Source organism: Gorilla gorilla, chromosome 11 (assembly GCF_029281585.2).
Source record: "Gorilla gorilla gorilla isolate KB3781 chromosome 11, NHGRI_mGorGor1-v2.1_pri, whole genome shotgun sequence".
Taxonomy (NCBI): domain Eukaryota; kingdom Metazoa; phylum Chordata; class Mammalia; order Primates; family Hominidae; genus Gorilla; species Gorilla gorilla.
In genome coordinates, this window is record NC_073235.2 from 103,469,802 (window position 1) to 103,485,464 (window position 15,663).

The 15,663-nt window shown below is 43.5% G+C and overlaps 1 protein-coding gene across 4 annotated transcripts; it reads right to left on the bottom strand.

The window, feature by feature from the left end:
- Nucleotides 1-1,443: 1,443 nt before the first annotated feature.
- Nucleotides 1,444-13,109, bottom strand: CLK1 (CDC like kinase 1). 4 transcript variants are annotated; one of them, XM_004033014.5, is made up of 13 exons: nt 12,945-13,109; nt 10,063-10,223; nt 9,598-9,826; nt 8,486-8,576; nt 8,037-8,103; nt 6,320-6,436; nt 6,065-6,231; nt 5,258-5,352; nt 5,045-5,174; nt 3,361-3,443; nt 2,970-3,049; nt 2,259-2,349; nt 1,444-1,812 (listed from the first exon to the last, which is right to left on the bottom strand). In XM_004033014.5, exons 2-13 carry the CDS (start codon nt 10,221-10,223, stop codon nt 1,669-1,671), a joined length of 1,455 nt encoding a protein of 484 aa, XP_004033062.3. In that variant the 5' UTR covers nt 12,945-13,109; the 3' UTR covers nt 1,444-1,668. The 4 variants fall into 4 exon arrangements, with proteins under 4 accessions (XP_004033062.3, XP_004033063.1, XP_055235345.1 ...); XM_004033015.5 differs by lacking the exon at nt 12,945-13,109 and adding an exon at nt 12,482-12,923; XM_055379370.2 differs by lacking the exon at nt 12,945-13,109 and adding an exon at nt 12,304-12,921.
- Nucleotides 13,110-15,663: the final 2,554 nt, after the last annotated feature.

A 15,663-nucleotide genomic window follows, 5' to 3' on the forward strand; every position in this document is an offset into this window, starting at 1 on the left:
AAATTTGCTCTGGACACCATTCCTGAGGAACAAGCCTCAAAGCCTGGAAGTAACTGCCTACCTTTTAAACCTAAGAAAATATAGGCCCTTAAGGTCTGGTTTGTCAATCCAATCTAACACATTTTAGTCAAACACGTAACTAATGTACTTTTGATTCTCATTGGTACAAATGATTACCCACACCACCACTTACAATGGCAATTTACATTAACACAAAATTTAGGATTCAGGCCAGATGCCATGGCTGAGGCTTGTAATCCCAGCATCTGGGAGGACGAAGCGGGTGGATCACTTGAGGCCAGGAGTTCAAGACTGGCCTGGCCAACATGGTGAAACCCGGTCTCTACTAAAAAACACAAAAATCAGCCAGGCATGGTGGCTGACATCTGTAATCCTGGCTACTCAGGAGGCTGAGGTTCAAGAATTGCTTGAACCTGGGAGGCAGATGTTGCAGTGAGCTGAGATCACGACACTGCACTCCAGCCTGAGCAATAGAGCGAGACTCTGTCTGCTTACAATCTCTGAGGCCTAATTGCATTTTTTTTTTTTTTTTTTGAGACAGTCTCATTCTATTACTCAGGCTGGAGTACAGTGGTGCCATCTGGACTCACTGCAAACTCCACCTCCCGGGTTCAAGCTATTCTCGAGCTTCAGCATCCCCACGTAGCTGGCATTACAGGTGCTTGCCACCATGCCTGGCTAATTTTTTTTTTAGTAGGGATGGGGTTTCACCATGTTGGTCTCAAACCTCAAACTCCTGGCCTCAAATGATCTGCCCACTTCGACCTACCAAAGTGCTAGGATTATAGTTGTGAGCCATCGCACCTGGCCAGCATTTAAAAATTTGAAAGAAAGGTGGGGAGGGGAGGGGAGGGGAGAGAGAGAATGAGAATCTGCTGAGGGGAAAAGAAAGAGACAGAGAAAGAGAAAAAAGAGAGAGAGAGAGAGAGAGGAGAGAGAGAGACAGAGAAAAGAAAGCCCCCCAAACCCAAAAAACAACTGTGGAAAGATCTAAGCCTCAGGATCCCAAATGGATCAAACACAGATGAAACCAGACAAAAATCTGCTGTATTACACACACTCACACTTGATAAATTCACAGACTAGGCTGCAAAGGAATGAAAGCTCCACCACAGTGTGATTCTGCAAATGACTTCAGATCCTGTGCAACAATTAACAGCAAACCGCAATACCAAGTTTGAGTAGGAATAAGATGGAACTCTTCTCGGCTAATCTTAAATTTTGTGTGTCCCATAATCTAGTTTCATTACATTTAACTTAGGGAGCAGTAAGTCTCAATCTTGACAATCCCTAAAATGGAAATGAAGCTAAATTTTCCCAAAGACTTGAGGAAGTCTCCAAAAACAGAAATCTATGTCCATTCTTTAATAGAGGTAGGAAGAAAAATGGTACTTAGAACAAACTGTTCAGATACATACCAACTTCATAAGCACAAAAAATTTATTCTGAATAAATCACTTTACAATTACTGAAAAAGATGTTCATTACCTTAGCTATGTACTTAACGAACCAAATTACCCAAACAAAATAAACATGGCAATATAAAAATGTTAAGAATTTACAAAGCTGTACAAAATAACTTAAAATTTAAAAATTAGACTGATACAGTCTGTAAGATCTCTTCGAGAGAGCTGTCCAATTACAGATCTATATACTTTTCTTCAGAAGGTCAAAGAAAGGATGCTTTAAGGCTTCTTTGAGAGTAATTCTTTTGGCTGGATCATACTCCAACATTTTCTGAATGAGGTCAAAGAGACACTCATGTTCAACATCTTGAGAAAGCATAAATTCCTGGAAGAAAAAAAGAAATTCATTCAACAGCCTTTTCCACTACCATTTATTATACTATATAACAGTATAGTAAACCATATATATATAACCACCATAAAAACAGAAAAGAGGCCAGGCACGGTCGCTCACGCCTATAATCCCAGCACTCTGGGAGGCCAAGGCAGGTGGATCACTTGAGGCCAGGAGTTCAAGACCAGCCAGGCCAACATAGTAAAACTTGTCTTTACTTGGAAAAAAAAAAAAAAAAAAGCGTGGTGGCGTCCATCTGTAATCCCAGCTACTTGGGAGGCTGAGACCTGCTTGAGCCTAGGATGCAGAGGTTGCAGTGAGCTGGGCCAACATCGTCCCACTCTACTCCAGCCTGGACAACGAAGCAAGGCTCGGTCTCAAAAGACAAACAGAAGAAACTCAGTTTTGACTATTTGAGCAATGTCTCAAAGGCTTACTTTCAGAGGTTTACAGCGTCTTGAAACATATCTGCCGGCAGAACTGTGTTCATCCCAGTCTAATCGATCGTGGTGAAAATATTTACGTTTCCTAAAAATAAGTCAATATCCATTCATGTTTATAACACTGAAAACTTAAAACAGCTAGCAAAGGTATCAATTACTATGCTTTCCCAGATCACTTTTCTAGAGATTTAAATGGCAGCCATGGGATAGAAATGTTACCTGCTTTGCACCAAGGTAATCTACTATTTAACCGAAAAAATATTAGTTTGACTTCATTATTTTTAAAGTCCTAATCAGCGCCTGAGACTTGGTAGAGTGAAAATTAAAAAAAAAAAATTAAGTTCTGGCTGGGCGCAGCTGCTCACGCCTGTAATCTCAGCACTTTGGGAGGCCGAGATGGGCGGATCACAAGGTCAGGAGATCGAGACCATCCTGGCTAACATGGTGAAACCTCGTCTCTACTAAAAATACAAAAAAATTAGGCGGGCGTGGTGGCGAGTGCCTGTAGTCCCAGCTACTCGGGAGGCTGAGACAGGAAAATGGCATGAACCCAGGAGGCAGAGCTTGCATTGAGCCGAGGTCACGCCACTGCACTCCAGCCTGGGCAACAGAGCAAGACTCCATCTCAAAAAAAAAAAAAATTAAGTTCTAATCAGCAGATGTGATCAAATGATACAAAGGATGTCACTAACTCTTAAAACGTACCTGGTTTTCTGTATCATATGTTTTGGTAGAGGTCCAAGAATCCTTTCCATCATTGCTAAATGCTCCTTACTATCGTGTGTCTAGAAATAAAATAAAAACAGACTTGGGGAAGATGACCACCAAAACAGACACAGTTAAAGCTGACAGCAAAAAAACTAACATTAAGCCTTGCAGAACAAACTCACCAATGATTTCCTACATGGACACGGATAATTGCTTATATACTTAAAGATGTTTTAAATAAAACAATTACGAAAGAAATATGAATTAGTTTTTTATTTATGCTTATCTACAATTAATAGTCTATAATGGGGGAAGCAAAAGTATTTATTCATATAAACAGGCACCTTTCTTGTGCAAAGCAAGGTTGAAATAGATCATTCTCACTTACTGGAAATACGGTAAACCCAAGATAGTATTCAATAAGAATGCATCCTATACTCCAGACATCACATGGTTGGGACCACCCTAGGGCTGCAAAGCAAAGCAAAGCAAAATGTAAGGAAAAAAAATACTCAATGTTTGTTAAAGAAATTAAAAAGTTAGTCAATGCTAATACTTTTTAAAAAAAAAACACATGTAATGTAGGCTGGGCACAGTGGCTCACACCTGTAATCCCAGCACTTTGGGAGGCCAAGATGGGAGAACTGCTTGAGCTCAGGAGTTCAAGACCAGCCTGGGCAACATAGCGAGATCCCACCTCTATTAAGATATATATATATCTGAATTGGCCAGGCACAGTGGCTCACGCTACAGGCATAATCCCAGCCCTTTGGGAGGCTGAGGCAGGTGGAACACGAGGGCAGGAGATCAAGACCATCCTGACTACACGGTGAAACCCCGTCTCTACTAAAAATACAAAAACAAAATTAGCCGGGCGTGGTGGCAGGCACCTGTAGTCCCAGCTACTCAGGAGGCTGAGGTGGGAGAATGGCGTGAACCCGGTAGGCGGAGCTTGCGGTGAGCCGAGATCGCGCCACTGCACTCTAGCCTGGGTGACAGAGCAAGACTCCGCCCTCCCCCCAAAAATTATATATATACACATATATATGCAATGTGATGTTTGAGCTGGAAGATCCTAAAGCAATCACTTAATCCAAGGTTAAATACAATATATATGGCCGGGCGCAGTGTCTCATGCCTGTAATCCCAGCACTTTGCAAAGCCAAGGCAGGCAGATTGCTCCAGGTCAGCAGTTTGAGACCAGCCTGCCAACATGGTGAAACCCCATCTCTACCAAAAATATGAAAATTAACCGGGTGTGGTGGTGGGTGCCTATAATCCCAGCTACTCAGGAGGCTGAGGCAGGAGAATTGCTTGAACCCAGGAGGCAGAAGTTGCAGTGAGCCAAGATTGCACCACTGCACTCCAGCCTGGGTGACAGAGCAAGTCTCCGTCTAAAAAATAAATAAATGATAAAAATAAATAAATTATATAGTGTTATATATAGTCTGGAATAAAACAGGCATTAAATAATTTTCTGAGATGGAGTCTCGCTCTGTCGCCCAGGCTGGAATGCAGTGGCGCAATCTTGGCTCACTGCAACCTCCGCCTCCCGGTGTTCAAGCAATTCTCCTGCCTCAGCCTCCTGAGTAGCTGGAACTACTGACGTGTACCACTACACCCAGCTAATTTTTTGTATTTTTAGTAGAGATGGGGTTTCACCATATTAGCCAGGATGGTCTCGATTTCCTGACCATGTGGTCTGCCCGCCTTGGCCTCCCAAAGTGCTGGGATTACAGATGTGAGCCACCGCGCCCCACCCTTGGCCTCCCAAAGTACCGGGATTACAGATGTGAGCCACCGCGCCCCACCCGGCATTAAACAATTACATTTAAAAACCCTACCACATATTACAAATGTGAAAACAATTCCAGAAAGGTTAAGCCACTTGCTCAAATTCCCAGAGCTAATTATCTGGTACAATTGAGAGCTTAAAATCCTTAATGCACTTCATGATACTTATCCCTTAAAGAGAAAATGATAAAGCCCCACAAGTAAGACCTAAAACTGCAAAAAAATTTTAAGTCTCAATAAGGAAATACAAAGGTTCTCAAAGGACAATTAATACTCACCTAAAATAACTTCAGGTGCTCTATAATGTCTTGTAGATACCAATGTACTGTGATGTTCGTCATCATATGTTGCACTACCAAAGTCTACAACTTTAATATCTGGATTTATTAAGGTGCGTTCATCACGTTTCTGAAAATCATAAATGATGGTTAAAAAGGCATAAGCAATTAAGGTATAAGATACTCACTTTATGAATATTTTGGAAGACTTACTATTTTGGGATTATACGCCTCTGTGTAGTCAGACTGCACAAATAAGATGTTTTCAGGCTTTAAGTCTGTGTGAGTCAACTTATTACTGTGCAAAACTGAGAATAAAGAGAAAGTTGCTGTAATCAGAAAACACCAAACCAAACCACAAAACCCCACAACACGCCGGGTGCAGTGGCTCACACCTGTAATCACCTGAGGTCAGGAGTTCGAGACCAGCCTGACCAATATGGTGAAACCCTGTCTCTACTAAAATTACAAAAATTGGCCGGGTGTGGTGGCGTGTGCCTGTAGTCCCAGCTACTCGGGAGGCTGAGGCAGGAGAATCACTTGAACTGGGGAGGCAGAGTTTGCAGTGAGTGAAGACTGCGCCACTGCACTTCAGCCTAAACAACAAAGCGAGACTCCATTTCAAAAAACAAAAAAACCCAACAAAAAACCTCTGATTCCTTTCCCAAAGAATGGTCAACATTCCAGTCTGCTAGAAAATCACCAGTAACTAAAACTCACTACCTCTTATGAAGCTTTCTTTTATGAGATATATCACACCTTAATTTTTACCCAGCATTCGCGCATCAGAGAAGTCTAAATCATAGTCTGCAACACAGTACGTTGTTATATGGTGGATATCCTACTTGCTGAATGAAATGTACACTGCTGGATCAATAGCCTGTAATCAAATCTCTTCATACCTACTCTTCCTCTCCCTTTATTTTTAATCAAATAAAAATTGTGCACACTTAGGATGCACATTTTGATATGTGGAATGGATAAAACCAGCAAATTAACGAAGATATACCAAGAACTTACAATTCACAGACTTGCATATCTGATATGCCATCTTTCTGATATGATCCAGTCGAAATGGTAGAAAACCATTTTCTTTAATGAAGTCGTAAGTACTAAGTCCCAGCAGTTCAAAAACAATGCAAATGTGACCATGATGCTCAAACCATTCCAACATCTGGACACAGCGGCTACAAACACATGAAAAATAGCTAAGTATAGTTGCTCCTAATTTAAATATACCTGATACCACTTCCCAAGTTCTAATCTGATACTTACAAAGTACTGTTGGGGTCTGTTGTATTCAGGTGTTCCAGAACTTGTATTTCTGAGCGAGCAGCTTCACAGTATCTATCCACATTTTTAACTATTTTTACTGCTACATGTCTACCTCCCCTGTTAGAAAGATGCATGCAAATTTAAGAATGACAGACATGATGCTCAATTCCAGGTATTACTGTCTTCAAACTGTACTACTACTCTGACCCACTGTATTTTTTTAATTTATGGTTTAGTGTTCAGTTCTGATTCTATTACATGCTGAATGACACAAATTTCTTTCATCAAACCACCACTCACATGAGTTATTTTTTGGTATTTCAGCTAAACAACTTCTTCCTATATGGTACCTGTCACTGTCAAACATTATCCCAAATGTTCTTTTAGTCCAGGTTGCCAAAAGAGTTAGGATACAGTGGGGACAGAGTAAAGAGCTCTAAGACCGGGAGCAGTGGCTCTCACGCCTATAATCCCAGCACTCTGGGAGGCTGAGGGTAGTAAATCACTTGAGGTCAGAAGTTCGAGACCAGCCTGACCAACATGGTGAAACACTATTTCTACCAAAAATATGAAAATTAGCCAGGCACGGTGGTGTGTGCCTGTAATCCCAGCTTCCTGGGAGGCTGAGGCAGGAGAATTACTTGAACTCGGAAGGTGGAGGTTGCAGCGAGCCAAGATTGCACCACTGCACTCCAGCCTGGGCGACAGACCAAGACTCCATCTCAGGGAAAAGAAAAATAAACAAAAAAAGAGCTCTAGCTCTCATGTCCTTACCAATCAATAGTAGGAAGCCTCCTCAAAAATGCTTTGCCATTCAGGAAGAGGAAGAACAATAACAACAACAACAACAAACAGGGAACTAAAAAAAAAAAAAAAAAAAAAAAAGAAGAGTAACAGAAAAAATTCTGTACTATCTTAAGAAATTTCATGGCTGGAGCCAGGCGCTCATGCCTGTAATCCCAGCACCTTGGGAGGCTGAGGTGGGCATGTCACCTGAGGTCAGGAGTTCGAGACCAGCCTGGCCAACATAGTCTCTACTAATACAATACAATACAATACTAATACAAACAATAGCTGGGCATGGTGGCGCGTGTCTGTAGTTCCAGCTACTCAGGAGGCTGAGGCAGAAGAATCACCTGAACCCGGGAGGCAGAGGGTGCAGTGAGCTGAGATTGCGCTACTGCACTCCACCCTGGGTGACAGAGCGAGACTCTGTCTCGAGAAAAAAAAAAAATTTCAATCACTAGTTTGATAAACATACATAATTAAACTTGGGACACCAAGTTATCTCCGGCTATGTTATCAGAATGAATTACAGCACTTTCCAAAAATATAGATTCCTAGGTAACTACCCTGAAAAGGTCTGGGGTAGGCAAACCTCTCGAGGAGGATCTTAACATAAAACCAAGGCTGAGAACCACTAACATGGTGGGGGAAAAAGATATGGCCTAACAACAGTGTCCAGTTGAACAACAAAACAATACTTTCAAAACAATATAAAGTGTGTTCTCAGCCTAAAATTAGAAACTATACATACTATTAGTAGCTGTTTAAAAAATATGAAGGGGCAAGTACCTCTAACTGGAAGTTTCTTACATCCAAGTAAAAAAGGGTATAAAGATACGTATCTAACTCATGGTCAGACCACTTTCTAAAGCTAAATCAATTACCCATATTGCCAACTTCCCTAAATGTAATCCCAACATGGGAAACTTACGCTTTATGATCGATGCACTCCACAACTTTTCCAAAAGCTCCTTCACCTAAAGTATCAACAATTTCATCTAAAAGAGAGAAATAAATCTCAGTCATATCAAGAAGTGGAAACAATGTACTTATCACAATAAATGCTATCAATGTAGATTATTCTAGTTGATGCTACAAATTTCCTTATCACTAGATATTTATTTTATTGGTCAACACCATCAAAAAACATAATTATTAGGTCTAATTTCATTAATTTGATTACTGTTCTGGAAGTTCTGTATAACAAACATTACATTTCTAAAGAAAGCAAAAATACAATCCCCCCCACCAAAAGAAACGGAAAAATAAAACAAAAACAAAAAAGAGAAAGAAAAAAAGATTTCCAAATCCCTGAAAGCTTAATCTATATATAGATTATGTTATCTGAAAAGTTAATAAGTGTTGAAAAATATTCTATACATCTTGCACTTAGTACGTCTCCACTCTGACAGATCAGGTGACCCTCCTCATCATCCTCTACACTCCTGGTTCTTTTCCTTCGGTGACTCTTCTGGAAACGTCAAGTGGGCGGCACCAAGATCATCCAGCCAATCAATATACCCGAGTGAATTCAGGGCAGAATACGAAATTCATTCAGCGGGGAGATATTCAGGCATTCAGATACACGCCAGGCCACAAACGGTTGGCAGGAGCAATTTCAAATTCAGTCCCCAGAAATTCACAGGGCACATAGTTTATGTTAACAGGAGAAAAACATGGCAAGGAACAGATTTTCAGATAAGATACTCAAAGTGGCAAGGCAACAAAACATAATACAATTGTTTTTCTTAAAAAAAAAAATGCTTAGTTGTAGCATTCACTGAAACATAATTTTTTAGTTTCTAGTGTTCTAATTTAATGTTGCAAAATCGTATGATGTAATATTTACTTGTCAAAGTAGACGGTGGCCAAATTAAGATTTCCTACCTAATCTAAGAAAACAAATATTATAACAGTAAATAAAATTAAAGTGCTAATTTTGGGGAAAAAAAGATTTGGCATACAAGAATAACACTACGGCATTTTTAATGTCATCTGAGCTGATCTCCATACTAATATATAACCCATAACAGTTCAAATCTGTTCTGGTTTGCTTAGTGAAAGAAGGGTTAGAAAACATGACTTGTTAGAACAAAGAAGCATACCTAATCCTAAATTATACAAAAATAAAATGCCCTGTTCTACTTTTGTGATTTCAATAGATCAAAACTGATCAGGTTTCTTGAAGTACCACAAAAAACCCTTTTAGAATATTTTGTAATAATTTTCAACTAATCTAAATTAAATCAATTAACTCCCATCATTTCACTGGAATGTCAATTAGGAGCCAACCAATAATTAAATTATAGAACTAAATGTGTACTTTATTTCCGGAATTTCCTATCCAATGCACAAACACAGAAAAAATCCTGCAGGTTAAAACTGAGATGATTTCATCTTAAAACTTTCTCAAATAATCAAACACAAAAATTCAAGTTTCCCTGTTCCACATGGGATATAAAATTTCCAAAATGTTTTAAAAACGTTCATACCCCATGTGAACGACGATGTGAAGTACTGTCGTGAATCCTGTGTTTGCTTTTATAACTACTTCTTCCACTTCTACCAGAAGACTTGCTACTATGGTTCTGATACCGGCTTTCATGGTCTCTTTGGCGATGTCCAGGTTCACATCCTTGAGTGTAGTCATTTCTGTACTCATCAATGTAGCGTCGACTATGATAATCTTTCTCATTTATAGACCTGCTTTCCAAATAATGGCTAGAGAAATAAAAATTATTTTCAATGTTTTATGCTAAGACCAAATATCCTCACATTCTCTCAAGACAGCACCTAGACTCCCCCACAAGCAGCTTAATTTTACAAACATTACAAACCATCAAAATCTCTCATTGGAAACACAAATGAATGGTAGTAATCAGGTACTTATTTTAAGTGATACTAGTTTTGTCTAGTAATGTATTGTTATATTCAGACATTTTAAGTATCCTCCTTACCTATCACACATTTTAGAGTGATTGTATTTGCAGCGCTTGTTCTCCCGGGCACTGCTATGTGATCTCTTCCTTCTTTTATGACTGCTGCTGCTCCTCCATTTTCCATAATCCCAATCCTTGTCATCCCAATCAGGACAGTAAGTTCTCTTTGAGTGTCTCATCTACATAAAAGGCAAGTTTTTCCTAGTTAAATTGTATCCCACACTGAGCTGTTTAAAATTCTTATTTACAAAGGTCCCCTCGTGACCTCGTTTTAAGACCAAAATTCAAGAATCATTATCACCCAATCTGAAATCACTGATAAATCCAATTACTGTGCTGTCCCATATACTGCAGTTTGAACTTCATTCACAGGCACTCTGCATTAGCCATATCATGCCCAGATTTATTGGAAGAATGCAAAAAAAAAAAATAAAGAAAAGTGAAAAAAGTAGAGGGAGGAATCACAATTTACTAATTTTGGTAAATTTTACCCCTGCCCTACCAGTAGCACAAATATGGCACTATAGAAGTCCACGCTGTCAGGCCTCTGAGCCCAAGCTAAGCCATCATATCCCCAGTGACCTGCACGTATACATCCAGATGGCCTGAAGCAACTGAAGATCCACAAAAAAAGTAAAAATAGCCTTAACTGATGACATTCCACCATTGTGATTTATTTCTGCCCCAACCTAACTGATCAATATACTTTGTAATCTCCCCCACCCTTAGGAAGGTTCTTTATAATCTCCCCCACCCTTAAGAACGTTCTTTGTAATTCTCCCTGCCCTTGAGAATGTACTTTGTGAGATCCGCCCCCTGTTCCCAAAACACTGCTCTTAACTCCACCGCCTATCCCAAAACCTATAAGAACTAATGATAATCCCACCACCCTTCGCCGACTCCTTTTTCGGACTCAGCCCGCCTGCACCCAGGTGAAATAAACAGCCATGTTGCTCACACAAAGCCTGCCTTTAGTGGTCTCTTCACAGACAGGTGAAACACACGTCATTCTCGCCGTTTAAACGTGTACCAGAAACTAGTCTCCAACTCAAATGCAATCATAAATGTTCCTCACCAACACCGCATTACTGATTACCGCAAACGTAATCAGAGTTGTATCTGAGTTGCTGACAGAATCATCATTACAGAGCATTTCCGTAAACGGACAAATGAAACTACCAAGGACTTTAATCACACACGAAGGCAACGGTGGCATCAGAATATAAAAACAACAAAACACCATCTTTCCAGTACCACTCCCAAGCACATACAACATAATTTATCCTAAACGCAATGTTAACACAATCTTTTTGGGAATGGTAGGAGCCACCTTCTTTTCAGAAACGCTTCGAGCAAAATCGAAAATCTCTAACCTAACAACTTGAAAAAGACATTATACAGAAATTACTTCATCAACTGTCGTTTTTTCTTACCGGCGGGACCCCTCTGTGTCTTCCGCTACAATTCTTTTTCTTTTTTTTTTTTAACGCCAGTCAAATTTAGCGGTAGGCGTTGTATACTAATTTTCGTGACACTAATAACTATTAAGTTCTGATAACCCACTACCATTGGACCAGCCTGAGTATAATTTTTAAAACCCTCCAACTGGGTCGGGGGCCGTGGCTTATGCCTGTAACCCCAGCACTTTGGGAGGCCGAAGCAGGAGGGCTGCTTGAGCCCAGGAATTCGAGACCAGCCAGGGCAATATAGCGAGACCCCGCCTCTATAAAAAATAAAAAATTAACCGGGGGTGGTGGCGCGCGCCTGTAGTCCCAACTACTCAGGAGGCTGAGGTGGGAAGATCACCTGAGCCCAGATGTCGAAGCTGCAGTGAGCCATCATTGCGCCACTTGCATTCCGGCCGGGGCGACAGGGGCGAGACCTGTCTCAAAAAAGAAAAAAAGGAGGCTGGGCGCAGTGGCTCACACCTGTAATCCCAGCACTTTGGGAGGCCGAAGCGGATGGATCACCTGAGGTCAACAGTTTGAGGCCAGCTTAATATGGTGAAACTCTGTCTCTACTAAAAATACAAACATTAGGCCGGCGTCGTGGCGGGCGCCTGTAATCCCAGCTATCCCGGAGGCTGAAGCAGGAGAATCGCTTGAACCCGGGAGGCGGAGGCTGCAGTGACTCGAGATCGCGCCACTACACTCTAGCCTGGGCGACAGAGCGAGACTCCAAGAAAAGAAAACAAAAAAGCTCCAACTGCTAACCCAAGAGGAGTGGGGTGAAACGCCACAGCATAAAATTCTCGGTCACCTGACTTCTGTCACAACGCTCCTTCAAATACACCCCGGCATTTCTCTTTCCTTGGGTTCCTAAATCTGGTTTTTGTTAACACCACTGAGGACAAAGCCACTCGCGATGTTTACGCCGACACTTTAATCATTAGACATTAACTGTAACCCCTACGGGTTCTATCTCTTTCTCCACTTGCTCCAGACAACGTTTCCCCACAGCTGCGTGGCTCATGCACATTCTGGAACCCCAGCAAACACCCCCTCAACGGGGAGCCTCGCCTTTCCGGCCACAGGGCCGAAGCCGGCCTCCGCCCAGCCGCCATCTTACAGCTCCGCCGAGGCGGTTCACAACATGGCGCCCGCCCGACCCTAACGCGTCAGGCGGCGCCGCTTCCTCAGCGGAGAGCAGACGCTCCAAAAGGGCGGCCGGCCTAGCAAACACCGTAACTACCCCCGCAGGCCGGATCCGGCGGCGACGGGCTCGGCCGCGCAGGAAAGAGGGGCGCGCCGCCACTGTGCAGCCTGGGAGTGAAGGGAGCAGGCAGTCGTCGCGCCGGGGACGGCGGGCAGCAAACAAGCAGGAAAAGGGGGCATCGCCAGGCGCCCGCGAGGCTCACAGGAACGGCCCTGTCACCTAGTCCGCTCCCTCCTGCGTCTTACCGTCCTGGACAAAGACTGCAAGTCGAAGGAGACAAAGCTTGTAACGCAATCACGGGAATCACGCAGTTGACTGCGTCGCGCACCAACAACAAAATGGAGCTGACAGCTGCTGCGTCGAGCCTCGTCTCGAAAACAGTGATGACGCAGCGAGCGCGTCTCCGCCGCGGGGCGGGGCATGCACGGGGCGAGCAGGCGGAAAGGGCGGGCGTGTCGCGCGCGCGACCATCGTGGGCGCGGGCGCCAGGGCGGGAACCAGAGCCTGCTGTGGCGGATGAAAGGAAGCTGTCAGCGCGTTGTCCCCACTCACTGATAATTGTTTTTGAACTCTAGAACAAGGAACAACTTGTGAACAAGGAAAAGTGAGGGAATCAGTATACACAATAGCATGTACCCTGTTAGCGACCACTAAAACAATTGCTTTAAAACTAATACTTCACGGCGCGGTGGGTCACGCCTGTAACCCTAGCACTTTGGGAGGCCGAGGCGAGCAGATCGCTGAGCCCAGGATTTCGAGACCAGCCTGGGCAGCATAGCGGGACCCCTGTCTCTAAAAAATAAATAAATAAATAAAATATACCACTAGCGTCAGATGGCTTCAAATTACTAATGGGATCAGTGTGAGCCAACAGAAATCAATGTTCTGCACCTTGATCCTCATGGTGCCTGCATCAGGCCCAACGTGGGCAGCCAGCATACCTCCCTGTCTGTGATACTTTTATGGCCGTAACTGAGCACATATTCTAAAAATAAGCTCCTTGATAAGTTTTGAAGGGAAGGCCAGCGTTAAAGATACAGAGTGGCAGCTCTACAGCAAATGCGGGCTTTATGTCCAGCCTAAGACCTACAGAAGTGGGGAACCAGCCTAATGCCAGTGCCCACCAGTGGGATACTTTTAGGTATGGGCGGGAGGGGCCTGGGCCATATGGCTTGCTGGCTTGCTGCCCTGCAGGATGTTAAGATGTTTCCATAATGAGGCGGTTCTGGCCCTTGTTCCCGCAGAATGTGGTGGTAGTTTTTTTTGTTTTGTTTTGTTTTGTTTTTGAGACGGAGTCTTGCTCTGTCGCCCAGGCTGGAGTGCAGTGGCGCGATCTCCACTCACTGCAACCTCCGCCTCCTGAATTCAAGCGATTCTCCGGTCTTAGCTTCCCCAGTAGCTGGGACTGCAGGCGCGCGCCACCCCCCACCCCCCACCGCTACTTTTTGTATTTTTAGTAGAAACTCCTGACCTCAGGTGATCCTCCCAGAGTGCTGGGATTACAGGCGTGAGCCACCACGACCCCCCGGGAATGTGGTGTTCTTTGCACTTTCTCCCGGCAGAATATGATAGGGGTGTTTCTTTAGTTGCGCCTTTGTCCGTTTTGTGGCCAGGTGGTTAGGAAGGATGTTTCTCACAGCCCGAACCCCCGTGGAATGTTTCACTTTGACCAAGGTCTGCAAAATAGAGGGTGGGGGAGACCAGGCAGGGCTGGGGGAACGGGGCAGGGCGGGGGGGGGGGGGGGCAGGATTTACAAAATGGTGCAGTTTGGACTAACACTCCTAAAATAAAAAAAAACATATTTGCACCACTAATTAAAAGTGGCAGAGTTTAGAATAAAACTTGGAGGAGGCCAGACGCAGTGGCTCACGCCTGTAATCCCAGCATTATGGGAGGCCAAGGCGGGTGGATCACGAGGTCAGGAGTTCAAGACCAGCCTGGCCAAGATGGTGAAACCCCGTCTCTATTAAAAATACAAAAAATTAGCCGGGCGTGGTGACAGGCACCTGTAATCCCAGCTACTCGGGAGGCTGAGGCAGGAGAATTGCTTGAACCTGGGAGGTAGAGGTTGCAGTGAGCCGAGATCCACCATTGCACTCCGGCCTGGGCAACAGAGCAATACTCCGTCTCAAAAAAAAAAAGTGGCAAAACAAGGTCTGGCCAAAGAAAGGCCTTAATACTAAGTCTAGAAACCTAAATGATTAAAATTTTAAAAGTGAAACAAAATGTAAAGTCATTAGTATGCCGGGTGCGGTGGCTTACGCCTGTAATCCCAACACTTTGGGAGGCCAAGGTGGGTGGATCATGAGGTCAGGAGTTTGAGACCATCCTGGCCAACATGCTGAACCTGTCTCTACTAAAAATACAAAAATTAGCAAGGCGTGGCAGTGCTCACCTGTAATCCCAGCTACTTGGGAGGCTGAGGCAGAATTGCTTGAACCCGGGAGACGGAGGTTGCAGTGAGTCAAGATCGCGACATTGTGTACCAGCCTGGGCAATAGAGTGAGACTCTATCTTAAAAAAAAAAAAAAAAAAAAAAGAATTGCTTGAACCCTGGAGGCAGAGGTTGCAGTCAGCCGAGATTGCGCCACTGCATTCCAGCCCAGGCGACAGAGTGAGACTCCGTCTCAAAAAAAAAAAAGTCACTAGTATAACTGGCACTGTTACAGTGGGTAGCTAGTCAGGTATGAACAAAGCAGGAGATGGCTCCCCCCAAACACACACTAGGAGTGTCGGGCAACCATCAGGTGAGATGGTCAGGCGGTTATTAACTCTCTTGCTGAAGTAGTAATTGGTCACAGCTGGCACCAAGGAACAGCAGTCTCCTAATAGAAAACACCTGAAACTGGTGAGCAGCAGCTTCCCAATAAGATCTCAGGAGTTGGGCAAGTGGGGAGAAGTAATGCAAGACCCTGGAAGTATGCCAGTGTATAAAACCCCAAGTCAAAAGCTCAAGCCACACA